Source organism: Epinephelus fuscoguttatus, linkage group LG2, assembly GCF_011397635.1.
Source record: "Epinephelus fuscoguttatus linkage group LG2, E.fuscoguttatus.final_Chr_v1".
NCBI classification, from domain to species: domain Eukaryota; kingdom Metazoa; phylum Chordata; class Actinopteri; order Perciformes; family Serranidae; genus Epinephelus; species Epinephelus fuscoguttatus.
This window is the reverse complement of record NC_064753.1, coordinates 38,138,021-38,160,405: the sequence shown is the minus strand read 5'-3', so window position 1 is coordinate 38,160,405 and position 22,385 is coordinate 38,138,021. Positions and strand designations below refer to the sequence as shown.

The 22,385-nt window shown below is 40.4% G+C and overlaps 2 protein-coding genes across 2 annotated transcripts; one reads left to right on the top strand and one right to left on the bottom strand.

The window, feature by feature from the left end:
* Positions 1–1,646: 1,646 nt before the first annotated feature.
* On the bottom strand, positions 1,647–10,942 carry bloc1s6 (biogenesis of lysosomal organelles complex-1, subunit 6, pallidin). The gene is made up of 6 exons (XM_049562800.1): positions 10,804–10,942; positions 10,498–10,599; positions 6,942–7,101; positions 4,493–4,580; positions 4,301–4,387; positions 1,647–2,913 (listed from the first exon to the last, which is right to left on the bottom strand). Exons 2-6 carry the CDS (start codon positions 10,559–10,561, stop codon positions 2,794–2,796), a joined length of 519 nt encoding a protein of 172 aa, XP_049418757.1. The 5' UTR covers positions 10,562–10,599; positions 10,804–10,942; the 3' UTR covers positions 1,647–2,793.
* A 15-nt stretch (positions 10,943–10,957) lies between these two features.
* slc30a4 (solute carrier family 30 member 4) lies at positions 10,958–21,222 on the top strand. The gene is made up of 8 exons (XM_049562743.1): positions 10,958–11,093; positions 11,407–11,905; positions 13,600–13,746; positions 16,404–16,557; positions 16,842–17,058; positions 17,761–17,866; positions 18,489–18,623; positions 19,971–21,222. The coding sequence occupies exons 2-8, from the start codon at positions 11,509–11,511 to the stop codon at positions 20,123–20,125; spliced, it is 1,311 nt and encodes a 436-aa protein (XP_049418700.1). The 5' UTR covers positions 10,958–11,093; positions 11,407–11,508; the 3' UTR covers positions 20,126–21,222.
* The last annotated feature ends 1,163 nt before the right edge of the window (positions 21,223–22,385 follow it).

The following is a 22,385-nucleotide window of genomic DNA, read 5'->3' as shown; positions in this document are numbered from 1 at the left end:
AACTATATTCAAAGTGTGGTTTCCACTGCACTGCCTCACTTTCATCAGCTGGAATCGAGTTGCCCCTCTCCCTGAGCCTGGACCCCTCCATGGCCACACTGTGGTGCAGTTTCTGCTCCAAGAAGGACTGGGCGGGGGTGGACCGAGCCATGTTGGTTTTGACTGAGTTTCCTGCTGTAGTAGTAAGTATAAAATTAGAGTTTATGTGAATAGGAGGGGGGTGGGACAGACACATGGTTGTGGTGGGATGGAGAGGAATGTAACCTACTTTTCTGTCAACAAATGTCTGTTTGTACGGCTGGTACGTGATAATAGTGGATAAAGTGTGCGTGAAAAGAGACAATGTTGGTTGAAAACATCCAGTGTTTACCAATTCAGTGACAATTTGAGGTTTATGGGAGAAAACTGAGGCTGTATTGGGAACCAACTGGAGCCAGTAAACCAGCATCAGTCCTGGTGCTCTCCTCTTTTTTATAAAATTGCAATTGACAACATTCACCTGGCATCCAAGCTGATCAGGTGATCAGAAACAAGTTTACAGCCTAGATGTTAAACTGTGTGCGATACATTAAAGACAAAGACTCTGCAGGATTTTATTTTAACTTAAGATTACACTGGATGTACTCACTGAAAAGATCTTCCTCTGTGCTAATCAGTAACACCAGGTGGTGCAGAAATGCTGAAGCCAATACCTGCAGAAACTCCACAGAGCACATTTTATCATCACAGCTTGAACTCTGGTGAAATAAAGTCTGGTCTCTGCTGACACCTGCTGGACTGAGATACTTACTACAGTTTAAAGTATCAATCAAGCACACAAGGCTGAAAAGAGGAAGTTTACACCATGTTCTAGATATGGAGACATTACCCCTCCTAGTAAAAATTGCCTGAACAACCAGCACTGAAGGAACTCTAACCAGGAGAAGTTTCAGCTGATGGCAGTCTGCAATCCCGATGTCACTAAATCTCCCTAAATCCTACATAGTGCTCTAGGGGAGCTCTTTTCTATCATTGGGTAAACTGATGACCCCTGACAAAGTCACATCTACTATGGATATTTCATATTATAATAAATGTATAGCAATAACACAATAGAACAACTGATAAACTGTACAAAATAATAGAAAACACCATAACCGCAGGAGGCAATGCGGCTGAATTTTGAGCAAATCATTTCCTGTGAATACTGCATTAGAGATGAGTTTTCAGTGTTCAAATTCCGTGTTTTCTTCTCCCTGACATTTAGTCATTGTTCTACTAGCTCTTTGGTTGTTAAAACTGTGTATTTTTCTGATGCAGGACGAGGCTGTTAAGCACAGAGTGAAGGCTCTGTAGTTACAGCTTGTGTTCAGTTCTTCACCGTGTCGCTATCCATTTACAATTTTTCGAAGTTTATTCTTTAATAAAAACCTAAACTTTAGAAATAACAATTTCATTTCTTCCCCACAGAAATACTGAAATACTGACATAAGCTGACTTTATACGGTCTAAAAAAAGTTTCTCACACCCCTTAAAAAGAAGGCCTTACTACCCCACGGTGGAGCTTTGGCGACTCCTAGTGGGGGTCAGGAACCAGGGCTGTAGTGCCCAGCTAAGAAGATACTGAAACCAGAAAGATTAAAAATGTAAGTCACTTTACAACAAACCAGCTTTTGTAGCTTTAATTATTAATTGTACAAACAGTGGAGTTCCAGGCGTTAAGTAGTGCATAGAAGCCTCTTGAAAGGTCTGTTAAACAAATGTACACATGCTGTGTATGATGGGGCAGAGTTTGGTAAATATTATCATCCATCCTCACATCATCTGGACCCCACAAATACAGTCAGTTAAGTTTAGTGCAGACCTATTTGATTTTAAACAACATACCTGTTTTATAACATTCAACACTAATGAGGCATGAAGCCCCGCAACAACATACCTATATCAACACTTTTTCTTCAAGAAAAGACAGCAAATGCACTGATTCTCCTCCCGGTCATTGTCTGATGGCTGCAAAAGTGTCTTTGAGTGATTTCTTCCACTCTCGGGGAAGTGCTCGAGTTTGTGTTTGTCACTGGAGGTTGATAGTGGGAAGTACCAGCATTTGATTTAGTCCATGTCTTTGGTTTGTGGTGATCTTGGCAATGTCCAACATAAAGGATCATACCTGACCTTTTGCACGTTTTAGCCCATTTACTCAGAGTCACACAGACTGTCTATAAAGTGAACCATTTCCCAAAGCATATAACTCTCCTTGTATTAGTCTTAAAAAATTTTCTTAATGGATTTTTGTTAATCTATTTCTTTCACTAAAGATGGTTTTACACTTTACTTTACACAACTCATGTCCCTAAAGTCAAGCATGTTCTGCCAGAAACACAGAATGATAATTACAGAAGTTTACAGTCTATTCTGTAATACTGCTGGAGACTAGGATGAACCAAATGTTGAGAGTCAATCTCAGTCCTATTTTAACAACTTCATACCATTTCTTTGCAGAAGCTGCCCCCTAAAACTTTTTTTAAAGTATTTCAGTAGCCAACAGGTGAACCTAGACTAAAGTTGATTTCTAACACCTCCAATTGAAATAGTCTGTACATATAATAAAATACTGAGACATGAAAGCGGCTTGAGATGGTACATACTGTCCCAAATGCCCCAAAAATCATCTTTAAAAAACAGATCTAAAATACTTTAGCTTTGGAAAACGGTCCACAGTAATGCAACATATAGCTGACAAATAATAAATAGGCTAAGGCATGCAAAAAGCACCTGTATGGTCCATTAATACAGCAGACATACTTGGGGATGATCCTAAGTTCTTTTCGCAGGTTTGGCAATAAGTTGCCTCTCCCTCTCCAGCTCCTTCTCACGTTGCTGCTCCTTCTCCAGCGCCTCCTTCTGCTTCTGCTGCTGCAGCTTCAGAGCTCTTTTCTGAGAGAGAACAAAAGTCAACATTTGATCAGTGTAGGCTTTGTTTAAAGGGAAACGTCTATATTTTTTCAACCTGGACATTATTTTCCCATGTTTTTATGTCAAAGAGACTAATGGAGAAAGAAATCGGTCCAGTACTGAGCGAGACGGCTGTAATTTACAGCCATTAAAAGTGCTTGTTTTGCCACTGACAGGCTCAGATTCTTACTTTTAGTGTCTGACAACATTATGGAAAAGACCCTATGGAGAAAGAGAAATGACACATATTTTTCATTATATTTTGCTGGTTTGTTTGTTATTGTGACCAATTCTTGCTCAAGGAGAGGGCTCGTTTTGAAATCTCAATAAAGGTGACTTGGAGTTGGAGATAGGAGTGTTGGGAAGAGGTTGTTGGAGTGCAGAAAGTATACCTTAGTGTTATCTAAAAGATTTTCAGTGTCATGGCTGAATATTTAGCTAATTTTGACAATATGGAAAAGTCAGAACAAGACTTCTCCTTCCCTTCTCGAACCGGGTAATGACTGAAAGAATGAGGTCACGGATACAAGCAGCCAAAATGAGCTTCCTCAGAAGGGTGGCTGGGCTCAGCCTTAGAGATAGGGTGAGGAGCTCGGACATCCAGACGGAGCTCGGACTAGAGCCACTGCTCCTTCGCGTCAAAAGGGGTCAGTTGAGGTGGTTTGGGCATCTGATCAGGATGCCTCCTGGGCGTCTCTCCTTAGAGGTGTTCTGGTACGTCCCACTGGTAGGAGGCCCCGGGGCAGACCCAGAACACACTGGAGGGATTACATATCTCATCTAGCCTGGGAAAGCCTCGGGATCCCCCAGGAGGAACTGGAAAGCGTTGCTGGGGAGGGGGACGTCTGGAATGCTAGGATCTATACGGCCCGACATCGAATAAGCAGCTGAAAATGGATGGATGGGTGGACTTCTTCTTGAGCGTGTCTTGGTTACACATAATTACAAAAACACTTCATCAATGAAAAGTAAAGAAAAACATTTAATTTCTCTGTAGGGTCTTTTCTGTGAAGTTGACAGACACTTATAATAAAAATCTGAGCCTGTCAGTGGCAAAAACAAGCACTTTTAGTGGATATAAACTGATGGTGCACAACTGTCTGTACAGATTACACTGCAACCTGTTTCACTGCTGCAGCGTTTTCTCTAAATACTGAAACAATGTAAAAAAAAAAAAAAAAAATGTTGTCTCTATTTGGACTCACTTGGACACAAAAATATGGAAAATAGTTCCAGGTAAAAAAAAAAATACAGCAATTTCCCTTTATCCTTTTATTTATGCATCCATCCATCAATATTTGCTACTGAACTTTGAACATAACGTCACTTATAAAATTGCTTTGACAACACTCGTGTTAAAGAGCAGTACCTTTAATTTAGTTGTCTTCTCGTGGAGCATAATCATCTCTTTCCTTATGTTCACTAGTTTGTTGTGGTAAACCTTCGCCTCTGTAAACTAAAGACAGTAAACTGAGTTAGAAATCATTCTTGTGGGCTGGTGTACATAATACAGGCAACAATAAGTGTGTAAAAATGAGATTATAATCCAGTTCAAACATACCAGTGAATTGAGGTCCAGTAAGGCATTACAATCTCTGAACTTGGTGACTTCCTGGTCCAGTGTGTCTAACAGGACCAGCTGATTTTGTCTGGTTGAGACAAAAATGAAGAGGAAGAAATCAAGTGCGTTTTTTTTTTCATCAAGTCAATGGGTAATAAAAAAATTAATATATGCTAATAATTTATACAACAACAGGACGTTAAGAAGAGTTTGTAAAATACACTTCAGGTTGTTTGTTATGACTTGACACACAAAAGTGAACACCAGCATGTTGACAAGTTAAGATACTCAGCACTACCAGCATTAAAGCGGCTGGTCAACCCATCCATCCAGTCCTTCCAGTGCCTCCCATTTGACTACTGCATACCAGTGTCTGTGTATATCAATGTATCTGAACTACACAACTGACTGCTGTGCAGGCAAAGACAGCTCGTTTTTAGAGACATTTCACTTATCTTCTTATCAACTTATCGTTCACATACCACAAAACAGAAGTTCGTAATGGAAGATTTTTTTTTTTTTAAAGAATAGTTTATCACTGCTCACTTTCTAGTCAGCACCCACGTCCCACACATCATCACTGTACCTTTCTCCAGCCACGTCAAGAGCCGTGTCATTCTGGAAAGCACTCTTTCATTCAAACCACGCATAAAAAATATTACCCGGGCTGCATTCTTCCACCTCCGCAACATTTCCAGACTCCGCCCATTACTGTCCCTGTCCAGCAGTGATGTCTTGGTCCATGCCTTTGTCACATCTCGTACTCACTATTGTAATGCAGTACTCCCTGACCCTCACACCAAACTCATTAACAGGCTTTAAATCATTCAAAACTCTGCTGCTCAGATCATCACCCACACCGAATCATCCGACCACTTCACCCCCATTCTCCTCCAACTACACTGGGTCTCTGTTCAGTACCAGATTAATTACAAAAACCCAACGCTCACCTTCAAAGCCCTCCACAACCTAGCCCCCACCTGTCTCTCTGACTTCCTCCAGGAGTGCGCCCCCTCCCACTCCCTGCACTCTTCTTCTGCTGGTCTCCTGACCATTCCCACCTCACGCCTCAGCACCATGGGTGCCAGGGCTTTCAGCTGCACTGCCCCCAGGCTCTGAAACTCCCTACCTCCACACATTCGACAGTCCAACAGCATAACATCCTTCAAATCCCATCCCAAAACCCATCTGTCCAAACTGGCTTATGCACTTTGTCAGTGTCAAAGCTAATCTAATTAATTTTAGACATACTAAACACTAACTGCCTCTATTCGCTGAGCTCTTTATGCACTCAATGACTTTCTTGCAGTCATCTCAATGTGCTACAAGATGGTCCCAGGCAGGTGTGACAACAAGAGGCTATCATCATTGTATCATCATTCAAAAATATAACTTACTGATCTTTGACAGCTTTCTTTCTTTTGCAGATATGTGACTAATGTATGAGTTAATTCATGGTCTTGTGCTGCCACCACCACCACTTAAATCTATTTGTGTCATTCTGCAGGGACAATGCTAGGAAGAACAGGGCATCAGCCAGAGGTGACTGCTCAGCTAAATTTAGAAAAACTGCTTTTGGAGAATCAGCACTTTCAGTCACAAAGGCATATATATGGAGCTCAGTTCTTACACATATCAGAAAATGCAGAAGTTTCAGTATTTTCAAACAACACTTGAAACATGTCTCAAGACAAACCAATCATGTGATCACTGATCTAAACCTTTGTCAGGAATTGACTGTTTGCCAAGACTATATGATGTGTATTTTGTATGATGTTTTATACGTGATGTACTATATGTAAGATCTGTTTTGCTTGCACATTGTTTTGCTTTTAATTGCCTATATTGTTCTGTCTATGTTGTCTTTTAATTTTTTTCCTGCCAGGGGGCCACAGATCCAAATACGCTATATCGCTAACTCAGTCTTAACAGTTATGTTGTGCAAGGCCCTGTTTAATTAGCTAATTAACTAAACTACACTAATATTTAAAAGGCAAGAGGTAAATATAAAAGGTTTAATTTACAGGTATGTTTGCATGGCTCCAAAGCCTATTAGAGGTTTAGTCAGATTCCTTTAGCATGGCATGGTTTTTGGTTTATAACTCCTTAATCTCATGCAGTTTTCCACAGAGGCAAAGACAAAAACTCAAATCCTGCAGGGGCTTATTCACCAAGGGACCTAACAAATCTGCGCAGTTTGAACCTGTTGGAAGAAATCCTTTGGAATATAACCACCATAAACTGGCTGTATCATGGCACATATTTCCCTTCCCTTCCCTTTACTGATCTTTTCTATTTCCCTACCACTTTTACAGTTTTTGCCATCAGCAGAAGAAAAAAGTGCTGTTAAAGATTTTGTGGTGACATTATACTGATGACAAGGCACTGAGAAATACTGCAGTCCATCGAGTGTTGGATGTAATGAAACCCCAAGTAAGGAAATACTCACGTGAGCTCTTGGAGGGCTCGTTTAGAGTTCTGTAGATCTGGTAGGTAGTGAGAGAGTAATCCCTCTGTGAGTTTTTCCACTGCTTTCTGATCCACAAACGCGTTCTCTACAGGGGCCGAGCTCTCCAGAAGCAGTGATTCCTGCTGTGACAACTGGAGATCTGTCAAATATTTAACAAAAAAAATGTGCAGAGCATTAAGAGACCATTCTATGCATGAAGCAATTGTAGCATGTGATAGAAATAGACAGACATTTTGGAGTGCAATTTGTCTATGAACACACTTAAACTAATCTGTTGGGTTCTGCACAGTGATGAACTGTTTGCAATAGTGCTGTGGAAAATTGCTCATCTAATCTTGTATCTCACAGTTGCTGCTCTGAAATTCTAGCTTTAACCACTGCTTCAAGAAATCTGTCCCCTGAGTTACATAAGATTGACTGCTTGTGCTGATAATGCAGTGACCTCCTAAAATATTCTGCAATGTCACCTAAAATCAAAACATTTATACTTCTTTATAATTCCATGGCTGTTCACAATAACCATCCTCTGCTTGTCTGTGACTACACCTGTACCTTTTTTACTGTCTAGTATTCTATTTTATTAATGACTCCATCTGTTCCTGTTGTTTGTTTCACGGTATGAGTGGATTTTACTCATAAAGGTGAGTCTACTCATCATGGTACCACGCAGCCTGGGCAAACAGTTGCGTAATTTCCTATGTGACTTTTTTTTTATAAATTCTGTGAAAATAACCCTGATGAAATCTTAAAGATTATCTCCATCTGGGCTTAAACTAACTTCAACTAAAAGTCTGCCTGACAAACTGGAGGTGTGAAGGTTATAATGTAGGTGTTAATACGTCAGGGAGAGTACACTGCGGCTTTCTTGTCATACAGGAAAGATGGTAAAGATAAGAAAAAAATCCCATGTTTACAACTTGTGGGTGTTTATGTCATTAGACGACTTGATATGATTGCAGAGTTGGTTGAGTAAGGGTTTAAAAAACTGGATTGACAATGTAACACTGTATCGATGAAATTTGGGTTTAATTACCTCGAGAAACACAGTTTGGCTAATGTGAGGGAAACATGTTTGGTTGGTTTGTCAGGCACTTCTGTCTTATTATGCACCAAGCTGAATATATCAGAAGAAAATTCTGAGTCATAATCATGACTTGGACATCGACATGAACACTATTTGCAAGTCAGGAACTGGTAATTACGATACCGAGTATCACATGAACACGGCACAAACAAAAATGCCTTTGACTTGCATTATGGGAAGTGCAGGATCCATTGTTGAGACTAAAGAGACTAACGGCCAGGATGTCACACTGCCACTCAGATTGGAACGTAGTGCCAACCTGCTCTGTACAAAAAAGTTAAATAGATACATAAACAAACTGCATGTCTAATCTTTAATTGTTAACATTGTTTTGATACTCACCGTCCCTTCCTTAGGGACTGTTTGTTACTTATGAAGGGGTAGGTGGTGCTGCAAAACATGGCAGGCATGTCAAATAGTTTTATAAGCACTGGGGAAAGACTTTTTTTGGTTCAGGGAAGTGGCATACAACTTTAAATGGTTGTATTTTATGTTTATTTTAAATATCCTCTGAATCCCAAAACCCGCTGGTGGGTTTAAAAGGCATGTTGTCTTTAAAAGTCTCCAGAATTACCCCACTTATCACAGCCAGAAACTGTAAACACAGAAATTATCGTTGTTTCTTTTTCAATTTCTGAAGGTAGCTGAACACATCATGCACAAAGACGCTTCCGTCAGTAAATCTAAGCGTAAAATAGTGATAAAAATTCTCACTTAAAACTTCACCAAAAACTATTAAAACTACTAACTATTAAATTCTGTGCTACCACATATATGACAACAGTGAAAAACCAAAGCTTTTTTCAACTCCAGGATTTCATTTTCAACTTTCAAACATCAAAGGGTAAGTTTTCAAAATCCAATGACATCTGCTGTGACGAGTTACTGATATTATTCTGGAAGCTACTGCCTTAGGCCAGCCTAAGGCACACCTGTGCAATAATCATGCTGTCTAATCAGCATCTTGATATGCCACACCTGTGAGGTGGGATGGATTATCTTGGCAAAGGAGAAGTGCTCACTAACACAGATTTTAGACAGATTTGTGAACAATATTTGTGGGAAATGGTCTTTTGTGTATATAGAAAATGTTTTAGATCTTTGAGTTCAGCTCATGAAAAATGGGAGCAAAAACAAAAGTGTTGCGTTTATATTTTTGTTCAGTGTATATGGCAGCACGGTGGTGCAGTGGTTAGCATTGTTGCCTCATAGAGGGTTCCTGGCTTGAATCCCAGGGGTGGGGGAGCACTTTTGTGCAGCATTTTCATGTTCTCCTTGTGTCAGTGTGGGTTTTCCCCGGGTGCTCCGACTTCCTCCCACAGTCCAAAGACATGCAGGTTAACTGGTGACCCTAAATTGGCCTTAGGTGTGAATGTGAGCATGAATGGTTGTCTGTCTCTATGTGTCAGCCATGTAATAGTCTGGTGACCTGTCCAGGATGTACCCTGCCTCTCACCCAATGTCAGCTGGGATAGGTTCCAGCCCCTCTGCGACCCCTAACAGAAAAAGCTATTATGGAAAAGGAGTGAATCAATGAATAAGAAAAATATGCTTGCTTATGGTGGAGGGAGGGTAATGCAGTTTCCCCCATCACTCAGTGGGGCTCAAGGAAAAGCAATTGTAGCTTAGGGGAGAAAAGTGAGAGTCAAGATATTAAAAAAAACAAATTACAAAAAATTAAGCGTGCGCTCTGAATCGCATACTTTTTCTTTTTACCTTTAGTGGGTACTGCAGATACCCTTAAAAAGTATGTGCTGTTGCATGCAGTATGCACGCAATCGAGACATACTACTTCCTCATAACATTACACCCTGAATTTTGATCCTCTTGCTTTTATATCTGTTACCATGGAGATAAAACAAATGCTGCTTACTGAGTTTGCCAGAGACGGAGATTAACCCAGAGAGTTCTGATGTTTTTTTGTTTACTTAAACAATCATTATTCCTGTTATTACTACTGGTCATCAGTAACATGAATGTGCTGTCATCCATCATTGGGACTTCTGACAACTGTCAATCAGCTGTCATCTGTTTGTGGCTCAGTGGATGTTATGTCTTGTCCACAACGCAGAGGATTGTGGGTCAGAATAGCCAGAAAAGCATGCTGGCTTGCATACAGCAAACTTGGACTGGATGTAGTAGAACATCCTGGTATTTTTGGCATACTGCATTTGACATACTATGTATTAGGACATACTAAATCTTGTTCTGGCATACTATGTAGTATGGTAGTATGGGTATTGGACCTTAAAGAAAGTCACACCCTCGCCACCCTCCTCCTCTGACAAGTGAAGAACACTCCCTTACACCACCCACAAGTTAGTGGTGGTCACTTACAAGTGAATGAGGATGCATGAGCTGGATTCAGGTAATCTATACTGATGTTCATGCAGCCTGGTCATTGCAGGCCAAACAGGTGTACACAGCAGAGAGCAGGTTAAACACACACACCTTCACTGCTTGGAGGTTCACTCTGGAGCGAAGGTCCTTCATCCTCCATCTCCTCTACCTCCATGTGCAACGACTCTGTTCACCCAGACTGCTTTAAATAGCCTAAAAAATAATTCACCAAGAATCCAGACAGATTTTTATCAGACGTAAATTATCAGCCATTAGTTATTTATCACGACATCACAGCATCTGACTGCTGAGGAAGTATTTTAGCTAGCTCACAGAGCTGCTTCATAATGTGTTCAACGTGACACGTTAGCACCCAGACACCCTGTAAACACTTCACCTTACTCTGTAACATCTTACCTGTTTGACTCTCTATTCAACAGCAATTAGAGGTGTGAAGAGTTGAGTTATTTCGACCAAAAGCAGAGGAGACCGCAGGGAAAGATTTTGGATTTGTCGCTGCGTCTAGGAAAAAAAAACGTCATGTGACGCTCACGTCATCACGTGACTGCGGGCGTAACCAAACTTGCTAGTGTTACTTCCGAATGCGGAGGTAGTCTTAAGGCTCTGATGTTTACACCAGTATTGCCATGACAGTTTTTAACCCACTGACAAACTAAGTTAGTACAGCGGTGAAGTAACACTATAAGGTAAGTTCGGCTCATATTTCTTAACAAACTACCACATTACGAGGGTTGTCTGTGTGTCGCGAGCTGAAATGACAAGATAGCTAACCTTTACTAGCTAGCTTGTCACTGTTTAGCCCAAGGCTGTTTTTCAAGAGGACCCAAAGTTTATCAGCTCACGTGGGGAATGTGAGCGAGTCAGTGATGTGCCTTTAACGCATTAAGTCACCAGCTCGAGTTGAATAACCGCTGGCATCTTGGGTTGATGAAATTGCTGAGTTATCCTGGCGTGTAACTGGGATCTCTGGTGTCACTTTCGTTTCTTTGTCTCCTCCAGCTGCTAAAATGAAGTAGAAATGAAGTATTTCAACCCACAACGATGTGAATGATAACCTCGGAGGACACTAACCTACACGCGGAGCTCACATAATTATTAAAGATGTCAGGTGGGAACCTATTAGGCAAGGTGCGGTCCGCCTTCAGGAGGGAGCGGAGCGACTGGGACCTGAGCGACACGGCGCCCTTTGACTTCTCCGACGAGCTGGTGGACGATGACACCCCCAAATTTAACAAGCTGAAGGTGGTGGTGTCCGGGGAGATGTCGGACTACTCCGCCGGAGCTCCGTCCAACGGGGTGGCGGTGAACACGCTGGTGGTGGCGGATGATGATGACTCCCTGCTTGACTCCTCTTCCAGCCTAGGCAGCCCGGGGTTGAACATGGACCCCTGTGACAACTGCGCCAAGAAGAGGGAGATGATCAAGCACAAGAGAGTGATGAAGAGGCTGATCATTGCAGCTTTGCTCTATTTTCTTTTCATGATAGGTGAAATTATAGGTAAGCATGTGCAGAGTGAACCCCACACTACCTGATTATTTTATTACTGCTTGATATCACAGGAGACTTTATGAGCACCATTTCACAGAGAGGTGGAGGACAAACTGACTTTGAAGATGTGTTTATACAAGGCCAATAAAAACAGCTTAGTGATGCAATATTTTCCAATAAACAGAGTGAGGCATTGTTGGTTCCTTTCACTTATCAACAGTTAAGTGAGTTTAGAAAATGAACTCTCGTGCCCCCGAAAAGTGGGTTTCCAGCAATGTTTTATTGTGTAAGTGGGCCATCTAGCCTGAAATAAAGACCGCTAACTCATAAAACATTAACCTTTAGGAGAACGGAGCAGAGTTGCTGTTTGACACAGGGATTTTGTATTTTTAATGAGGGTAGCTATTGTTTTTGAGTGTACTTTGTTCACCTCTATTGGTGGAAGGAGGAACGTTAGAGACAGATATCTCCAAACCTGGGTGTACAACCCAAGACGATATGCATGCCTAACGATCTCTAGAGACAAGAGAGACCATTTTTGATGTACTTTTGGCTGAATTTAGCCCAGGTGATATAATGCTCATTAAAATGAGTGGCATAGACATGTAAAAGGCCTCACACCTCTCCTACATAGGACTGGAAACACATGCAGAGATTTTGTGGTGATTTTGCCTCTTTTTTTGTCATCATTTTGTGTCTCTTTTGGTTGTTTTGCCCCTTTTGTAGTAATTTTTGTGTCTCTCTTTTCGTGCCTCTTTCTTCTGGTTTCATGTTAATTCCAGTGACATTTTTTAGGTGAAGTGTAGTGGAGGCCCGTGAACCTGTGCCTTGTAGGTCCGTTCAGTTATCCATCCATGCACATTAACACATTTTCTCCTCAGTTGAATCCTAACCCATTGAATGCAGTTTCAAAAAGAGTAAGTTTTGTAGTATTTAGTTCAGGGCTGTTTTATAGACTTGAATCAGGGGCTTTGCAGGTGTTCGTATTATCAGGTCCATCACCTGTATCTCACAGCTATCACATAGTTGCTGCAGTTTCTGTCTGTCTGGTTGGAAAGCAGCCAGAGGCCCCTGTGATTGATTATACACGTCAAACCGCCATTTCAACCTCTTAAAGCCTGTCCTGCTGACTTGCTTGTGCTAAAAAATCTCTTAAATTATTGATTTATCTTTATAAAGTGCTAACGTCTTTTACTAATGTTTGGATACATTTTTTGGTTGAAAATTATTACACCAAAAATAAAACCGTGGCCCAAACATAAGAGTGCTACATGAGATAGAGGGCTTTTGCTTTCGTTATGAATCTGTGTTTTCCATTAAAAAAAAGTGGTGACTGAGCCTTAGCGTCTTTATTCCATTTTTTGCTGATAGCGTGTGACAGTTCCACTTTTTAAATTAGATTTCATTTTCCCAGGGTCACATTAGATCGTATGCTGTGTTTTTGTCCCTGTTTTCAAAATTCAATTGTTTACAGAGCAAATTATCACGAAAAAACCAAAAACCTTTAAATGTACCTGCGGCTTTTTAAAGTTAACAACATACCAAGAAATCTAATCATGTGCTTTGCTGTTGATGTACATCTGCACGGAGCCAGCACCCGTCAAAACTTTTGTGTTGTATCTCAGGATCTGTACATGCACAAAAATCTCAGATAGATCTCAGCAGATGTCATTGTCGTTGTTCACCTTGTCTTTTACTTTCAGGCGGTTACATATCAAACAGCTTAGCCATTATGACTGACGCTGTGCACATGCTGACAGACGTGGTGGGCATTTTGTTTTCCCTACTGGCTCTCTGGCTCTCCACTAAGCCACCCACCAGGAGGTTCACCTTTGGACTGCATCGCCTTGGTAAGCCTCTGAGCTCAGATGCCTGCACACTTCCTCTTTTCACTTCTCCTCTCTCTCCACTTCTGTATGAATGAGACAAATGGATACTTGTGGTTTTGATGCAGATGAATCATGTTCAGAGGAGAAAGGGTGTGTTCAGCTGTGTTCAAGCAAGATCAGATTTCAAGCTGTGATACTTCTAGGTATAAGTAGATAAATTTAGGTCACTTCACCCATTACCTATATGAATATTTGTCATTTCCTTACAACACCACAGTGTTTCTAGTTTCCACCAACAGAGTTTACCTGTTACAGTGTAACTGTGGTGTTAGGTGCAGATAGATGTCTGCAAAATACTGCTTTGATGGTACCTGTCCTGATTTATTAGTAAAAACACTACACTGTTGCTAAATAGCTGCAATCACTCATGGAGATAAATGGCAATTACTGGGAATGACACACATACACAATAATAGGGCTAACTGTTAGCAACACTTGGATAACATTACTCAAGGGATTTAATGACAGAGTTGAGCTATTTCGGTGTCAGTGTGAGATTGTTGGGTATGTTTAACAGCTCAGTGTCGGATGTTTGCCACTGTTGCTGTGTTAGCTTGTGCAAATCAGGCAGAGCAGGAGGAGAACAGCTTACGCAGAGGGATGCTTAGCGCCATGCCAAACGGCAGCAACAGCTGATGTCGGCAATCAACTGTCAGCACCACCCACCTACCCAACTCTATCATCAGAAATAGATTCTAATTCTGTAGGAGACACTTAATACTTACAGGCTTTGAGTCAGAGACAGCATCACACATTTTTGAAATTTTCACTTGCCCCCAAAATTTCACTGCAAAAAACGCCTGTAAACACCACAACATAAGTCAAGTCACAAGTACACAAGTCATCTCTCACAACCTTGTTCTTTCCGTGTTTTATGATGTTTTAGGACTGACGTCATTTCATCATTGAAGTAAACAAGCCTGCCTGTGTCTCTCTTCACGTGGGGTGGTCTGTTTGCACAAAGAACGACAGACAGACGAGAGCAAAGTCTAAGACAGTAGAGCAGATTTAGTAATGTCGCTCATTCGCTCGCTTTTTCAAGCATCTACCCAATCAGTCAACTGTCTGATTATACTTACTGGCGATGGCTCTGTCTGACTGGCCAGAGAGTTAATAGCATGGCACGAATCAGACAAAAAAGCACCTACAGACAGAATGTAATTTAATACATTGATACTATATTCAAAGTGCAATTTTTCAATATGTTTATCTCGCAAGTTAACATCATGATGACGATAAAAAAAAGATGTATTTTGCAGTCCTAAATTAAATGTAGAATAAGGCAAGATGACCTTTGTATTTGTTTTAGTCCGACATTGTCAAACATCTTTTTTTTTTAGCCTGCAGGCAGTTGGATCCTTTAAAGCTTCCCTGTAAGAAGCTGACAATCACACAGTTGCCTGAAGCAAATGTAAACCAGTTTCATGTAATTAACCCTTGTTAATAGCTAGTGGGTAAACAGTGATAATGGGAAAACAAACAAACACAACACAATGACTGAAACAGACAAAGTCATTAATAACACAGAATAATAGACGGTAAACAAGGTACACGCTCAATTAAATTAATCACATCCAGGTACTGTAGAGGACACTTACAGGGAACAGTCTCACAGTTAGAGAGAGGTATGCGTGTTTCCTTTTTTGACTAACATTGCAGACTATGAAGCTGCAGAAACAGCAAAAGCAGTCTTTGTTAGATCACACTGTTTCTGAAGCATCAACCAGTTAGTGTAGCGGGTTAACAACGGGCCAGAGCACAAGAGCAGCAAACATGAGGTATAAGGTGGCAGCTGTCTGACAAGGGCTGTAAATAAATAAAGGCCTGTAGCCAACCACCTTCTTCATGTAAAATTCACCTGTCATGATCGTGAGGACAGAACAGTGAAAGGAGCCTAGGGGCCTCAGTGTTGAGGCGGCATCTGTGTGATACAGGAAGTGAGAGGGAAACTCCACACTTCGCCACTTCACAGTCCTCTCCCTGTACCCCAGAGAGAAGAAAGGCACCAGTTTCTGTTGTAGTTTACCATCAGGGTTTTCTTTGAGAGACTATTTTTAAATGTAATTTCCCATCAGGCCAGAGGCCAAAATATTTGTATTCCAGTACCCTCTCAATATTAAACCTGGTGAGAGTGGAGATATGCTTTATACATTATTGTAATCTGTATCTCTGGGCCAGAAGAATGGCATGAATTTTGTTTTATTTTCATCAAGGACTAAAGTGAGATTTATGAGAGCATTCCTCAGTGTATTAAAGGCAGGGCAGTTTCATTTATAAAGCAGAATTTCATACTCAGAGGTAGGTTTAAGGTCCTGTACAGAGATGTACAAAAAAGATGACATGCAGCAAAGGGCCACAGGCTGGACTCAAACCCAGGCCTCTGCAGCAGCAGCCTTGTACATGGGGCGTCTGCTCTATCCACTAAGCCACCGACGCCCCAAGTGGAATAATTTATTCCATTATTTTGGTATTGTTTCCTACACTAGTAGATAGTTTTTTCCCTGTACTATTTAGCTGACTGTTATTGTTCATTGTATTTAGGTTCATTCTTCCAGCTTCTGTATTTATAGTTACGAACATGCTCTGTATACACAACTGACTGTGATTTCCTGACCTAGAGGTGGTATCGGCGGTCCTCAGTGTGGTGCTCATCTACATTCTGACGGCCATCCTGATCTATGAGGCCGTTCAGAGGACGATACACCAAGACTTTGACATCGACGGAGATGTCATGCTCATCACTGCAGCAGTGGGGGTGGCTGTAAACCTCATGTAAGAGAAACACTGATATGTGAATGTGTAGTGAGAGAAAACTGTGTGGCTGTTACAAAATAAGAGCTGAAGTACAACGACACCGAGTGAGTGTCAGCAAAAATTTAATGTTTAAGTCAAAAGTTCTGTCTTAAATGTACTTCATTAGCTTTAAGTTGTGTAATGTTTGACTATAGACCAGAGAGTCACTGACTGCAGTTTCTAAGTCAGCTTAACTATAATTAGATAAATGTGAGGATGATGCTTAAAATAAACCTCTTGCTTTGTTCTCTTGTGTCTTTTAGAATGGGTTTCTTGTTAAACCAAGGTGGACACCTCCACTCTCACGGCCATGGTCACTCTCACGGCTCTGCAGCCGCCTCAAGTTCACAGTCAGCAGCGTCAGGTCAGCAGCAGAGGCAGCATGGCAGCCTGGCTGTAAGAGCTGCCTTCATCCACGCTCTGGGAGACCTCGTCCAGAGTATCGGGGTGCTCATAGCTGCCTACATTGTCAGATTCAAGGTACCCTTCTATTAACACAGTTATTTTTATTATTACTTCCTAGAACTGTCTCTAAGATCTCTTTAGTCTGATGTAATTTAACTTTACTTTCAGTAGCTTGATTTTCTTTTTCTATTTACGGCTACATTGTGCATCAAAGAGTAATTTGTACCTTCCAAAGTAATAATTTTACTTATTGACCCCATAACTGGTAATTTAGAGGGAGGTTGATGTGACATGTGGACTTTCCCAACTAAGCCTTGTTGAACTAGAAGGGCACTCAGAGAGTACAGACCTCGGCAAAGCCCAAATGCCATTTCTCACAATCTTATCCAAAGTAAAAAATTATTTGTGTATCCATCCTGTAATTTGGATCTGCTCCAAAATGTAATGGGTTCCTCCTTGGCCCGTGCTACACCCTTCCACCAAGTTTAAAGAATATCAGGCCAGTAGTATTTCTGTAGTCCTGCTGACAAACAGACAGATAAACAAACCAACAGACAAACAAAGCAAACCAAAAACATAACCTCCTTGGCGGAGATAATAATTAGTGGCAGTCCAGTGATGCATGTAATTAGTGGCCTCTACTTTTAAATTTCACTTGCTGAGCATGCAGTAGCTGCTCGATAACTGTCTGCATTAAATATAGTAACTAATTATGGTTCAAGAAATATAAAAAACTTTGATTTTTGGTTGATCTGATGTAACCCTCTGACTCCACAGCCGGAGTTCAAGTTGGCAGACCCAATCTGCACCTACATCTTCTCCGTTCTGGTTCTCTTCACCACATTCCGCATCGTACGAGACACAACAGTCATCGTGCTGGAGGGTAAGTCTTCAGCCTTTCGGGATCTAACTTAATTTGTTGTCACCACCGTCCCAAATGGTCTCAGAGTACGTATTTAAACTGTCTCGAAGGAAATGCTGGCCACCCCAATTGTGCAGTGACTATTTTTGTACAATAAAATTGTTTCCAAAACTAAAAGTGATGCGTGGCATGAATAAAACTTGAAAAAATTGAATTAGCTCAAAGGTTGTAAAAACATGTGTGAAATATACATATCCATTGATTTATTCATGCCAAATACATTAAATTCATAAATCAACAGTTATTTTTAATAATAATAATGTCTGTAAACTTTGTGTGTGGATGTGTGCATGTGAAAAAGCCACCTGTCTGGCATGCTCCAGTGACAGACAGAAACAGTGGTTGAAGTTTGTCCCTGTTTGTTTTTGTCTCCTCCACGCTTTTTCCAGTTAGGCTGCTGGTGACACCAGAGAGCGTAAAATCTCACCAACACTCTGGGACACCATTGTCACTGCCTGTGTGTTTGTGCACTTGAATTATGGATTGTTATGGACCGTAGTCCCAGAGTCCTGTTAGATTATGTTGCATAGTATTTAGAGTGGCGTAGGTGCATTAAGGTGTTGTCTTTATCCTGCTGTGTCAGGTGTTCCCAGACATTTGGACACACGAAGAATTAAAGAGGACCTTCTGAAGCTGGAGGACGTCCAATCAGTCGATGAGCTGAACGTGTGGGCGCTGACAGCTGACAAGACTGCAGCACTAGTACATCTCCAACTCAGTGAGTAGCTCCATGACATCACTGCACCCGACAAAGAGAAGGCATTATAGTCAGCTTTGGACAAAGTAGTAATAGTTGCCCATGTTTACTTTTACTTTCTTAGTTTACACACAAAAAATGGAAAGTATTGTTATCATCAGCTATGTAGAGTGATTATTGATTTATTTTAATTTATATATTAACAACCTACATGTCAGATTTCTTACTTGTAGTTCTTGCAGTCCCATTAAAGTTAAAGCAGTTTCAGCCCAAATTCATTAATAATGATTTGTTGTTGTTGTATTTTTGTACGTTGATTCTAAAGTATAGCAATGTCACTAATGATTATTTTCATTATGCATCGTCTGCTGATTATTTTCTTGATTATTCATTTATCATTTGGTCTATAAAATGTCAGAAAACAGTGAAAAATGTGCATCACAAGTTACTAAACAACAGTCCAAAACACAAAGGTAATGAATGTATTTTCGTGGAAGACAAATAAATCAAATCCTCAAAATTTTTAACGAATCTCAATAATATAAGAAAATTATAGTAGGTCCCTTTTGAGTATGTTGACTTTTTTTGGTCTACTAACTGGAAAAAACACAGTCGAGGGGAAAACACCTTTTTGTCAGCTGACATTTCGACTGGTCACAGCAGGAAAGCACAGTCATCGAACCATGGTTACAGTCATTAAAGACGTAGTACTTTAACGATGGCTAAGCGAAAGGGATACTTTGCAGATTCCTAACCACGTCTTAGTCACTGTGGTTTGAGGAGTGTGTACAGATGAACAGTGTCAAGGCGGGTGGGGAGCCTGCTCACTGTTCACTGTTCATCAGCACACACTCCTCACACAGAGGTTACACAGACCTGGGGTCTCATTTTTTAAAACAGTGCAGGGGATCCATACTAAAAATGTATGTACGGTCAAAAGCCAAAAATGGTGTGTGCCAAAAAATATTCAACAACTTCTACAGTCAGGCTTTCACCTCACCATCTGAGTTGCCGATTTCTAGTCTCCAAAATGTTTGTAAGCATGTGTCAAAGTTTCTCCCATCAAGTCTATTTTATAGACACAACCTATCAATGGGAAGTTGCGTTCACCTCTTTCAGGCCTCGTTTTGTGTGTATGCAGTGTTTATAAATGAGACTCCTGGTTTTAAATCAGCAGTGTCCCTTTAAGTGTCCCAGCGAACCATTCCTACGAAACTGTCTCACCTAACTCCAGTGCAGTCGTTCTTAACTTGATTAATTACACCTGCGGTTAACCTGCTATGGCATAGCCTATCATAATGCCTGCTGTGGATAAGGTCTGTTGTTAAATGGTTTCTTTGATATTTAAATGCATTTCTGTGTTCACAGCGCCCTCTAGTGCCAGCAACTGGGAGGACGTCCAGGCGAAGGCCCGTCACCTGCTGCTTCACACCTATGGTCTCAGCAGGTGCACAGTGCAGGTGCAGACACACAGGCTGAGGCTGGTACACAGTTGCACAAACTGCCAGCAGCCCACCGCCTAAAGAGAGAGACTTGTGCTTACCTTAACTTCCACAGTACATTTCATGGAGCCACACGGCAGAGAGTATGGTACGAAGTGCAGCCTGGATGTAGCAGCGCTGTCACAGCTCAGTGCCATAGCAGGAAACGCAGTATACTGTTTGTTAGTGTGAGAAGACTGGTGCCAAAGGACGGTCAGTGAAGCAACAGCACACTTCTAATTAGAGGAACACTACATCCTCCAGGGACCTTTTGCTCTTACGCTTGCAAAGCTTTCGAGGGGAATTTGAATGCTTGAAGTCTCAGAATGAAAATAACTTGCTCTTAATTCACCATTACAGCCTATTCCAACTTCTACCTTTTTTGTTTGTATTTTACTTTTTGATTTGTCACAACTGATGTCCTGTCATCAGATGTAAGTTTTACTTTTTGTTACTAGGTGTGAAGACTGTAAAACAGGATTGTATTATTTTACCGAGGATGTCAGCACATGAAAAGTTACCTCATGCCATTGGATAATAACTGTGGTCACGGTGCATATAAGCTGTCCGCCTTACCTCCAGCATCAGTGAGGCAGAAAACCCCTTTATCATTGTGTCCCTTTAGTCGACATCACATCTCATCTGATGCACTTAATCATTCATATTCCTCTGCCAAAGTCTGTTTAACACAGATTTTTTAGATATTCTTTAATCAGTCTGTACTGACCAACACTTAAAATACCAACACTTCTAACATTTTACTCTAGCATGTCTCTTAATGAATTGTGGGGGAGCACGCAACTGACAATCACAGTCTGACTTTAAATAAGGATAAATGCTACAGTGGTTGGACCGACCTCAGTACGGTCCCAGCTTCACACTCTATACTCAGCTTTTTTCATATCAGTAACAGTATAACAACACAGGCAGGTCTGTGAAGTCCTCAGTATTTCAGAGTTGTAGTGTTTTCAGGGAGGAAGATGTGAGTTAAAAATTTGCCAATTATAGTGTTTATAGTGTTTTCTCTGAGAGGCTTTAGGGGGGTTTATGGTAAACCTTTTCATGTCTCTGGTATTAATCATCAAGAGAAATCAGGAACTGGATCAGTGTTTTTGTTTATAATAAAGTATTTAATCTTGTGTGTCTCTCAGTATCATTTCTCTGGACAACTTCACACTGTTTAAGGGGAGATAATACAGGTGAAAACAGTTTGATACTGTGGTCAGTTTGGACGTTTTGGGCTATTTTGCTTCCATAATGTGTCGTCTTTTAGAGAAGCGCAAAGAAAATGTCCAAAATACACTTTTAGGTGTTTATTTTGGTGCGAATTTCTGTTCTGGAGATGTATGTAAAATAGCCCTTTCACCCACAGAGGGGCATAAGTGACATTCTGGGCAAAAATTTGTAATATTAATCAAATGTAAGCTCCTGATGAGCTCTTTCTATTACCAGGAAGATAGTCTAAAGCAATCCAGAGTTATTAAAAAAAATTTAGAATAAAAAAAAGAACACACTAAAACACCTGGGGCCAAAAGGGCATAAGTGCACTTAAACACTCAAAAATATATTTTATTAAATGTAAAAATACTACTAAGTACACTGTCATCCACATTTTTTGTTAAGTTTTAATATTGAAAATTGAAATTAATCAAGTCGGGAAAAAGTATAGTCATTTTTTGTTTTGGCTGTCCTGTAAGTTGATTGAATGTCCCTTAAGTCTCTCACCCTTTGATATTTAATTACATAATGCATCATTTGCATATTTATTTTGTTATTTTGGGCAAAAATGAGTTGTATAAATCAATTGTAAGCTCCTGATGAGCTCTTTCTATTGCCAGAAGGAAAGTTGTGAAACCAATTTAGAGTTAATAATCAAAAACCAAAAGAACACACTGAACTATTTGGGGCATAGTGCATTTAAACACTTGAAAAAAATATAATTTATGTAGTATACTGTACTGTATACTGTAAATCACATTTTAGTTTCAAATTTTCATATTAAAGAGTAAAATCAGTAAAGTTGTGACAAAGTATAGTAATTTCTTGTTTTTGCTGTTCTGTAAAATTGATCAAATGTCTCTTATGCCTCTCTGATTCTCACCCCTTTATATTTAATTACATAATGCATCAATCATTTACATATTTACATATTCATACATAACATTTCAGAGAACTTGTAATTAAAAAAAAATTCTATGTAAAAGTAAACAAGGAAAGTTTCAGTTTCATGGTAGTATCTAATGCTTAAAGTGTTTACCCTATTCACCTGTAGTGTCTTATTTTAGTTTAAAAATGTATGGAA

Bases quoted from the DNA above. Each gene is read 5' to 3' on its own strand.
- bloc1s6 (XM_049562800.1), bottom strand. From the start codon at position 10,561: ATGGAGGTAGAGGAGATGGAGGATGAAGGACCTTCGCTCCAGAGTGAA. The intron at 7,102-10,497 runs GTGTGTGTGTTT...AATATTTGACAG, and splicing joins TGAACCTCCAAGCAGTGAAG to ATCTCCAGTTGTCACAGCAG. The intron at 4,388-4,492 runs GTATGTTTGAAC...TACTGTCTTTAG, and splicing joins TACTGGACCTCAATTCACTG to TTTACAGAGGCGAAGGTTTA.
- slc30a4 (XM_049562743.1), top strand. From the start codon at position 11,509: ATGTCAGGTGGGAACCTATTAGGCAAGGTGCGGTCCGCCTTCAGGAGG. The intron at 13,747-16,403 runs GTAAGCCTCTGA...TTCCTGACCTAG, and splicing joins CTTTGGACTGCATCGCCTTG to AGGTGGTATCGGCGGTCCTC. The intron at 18,624-19,970 runs GTGAGTAGCTCC...CTGTGTTCACAG, and splicing joins ACTAGTACATCTCCAACTCA to CGCCCTCTAGTGCCAGCAAC.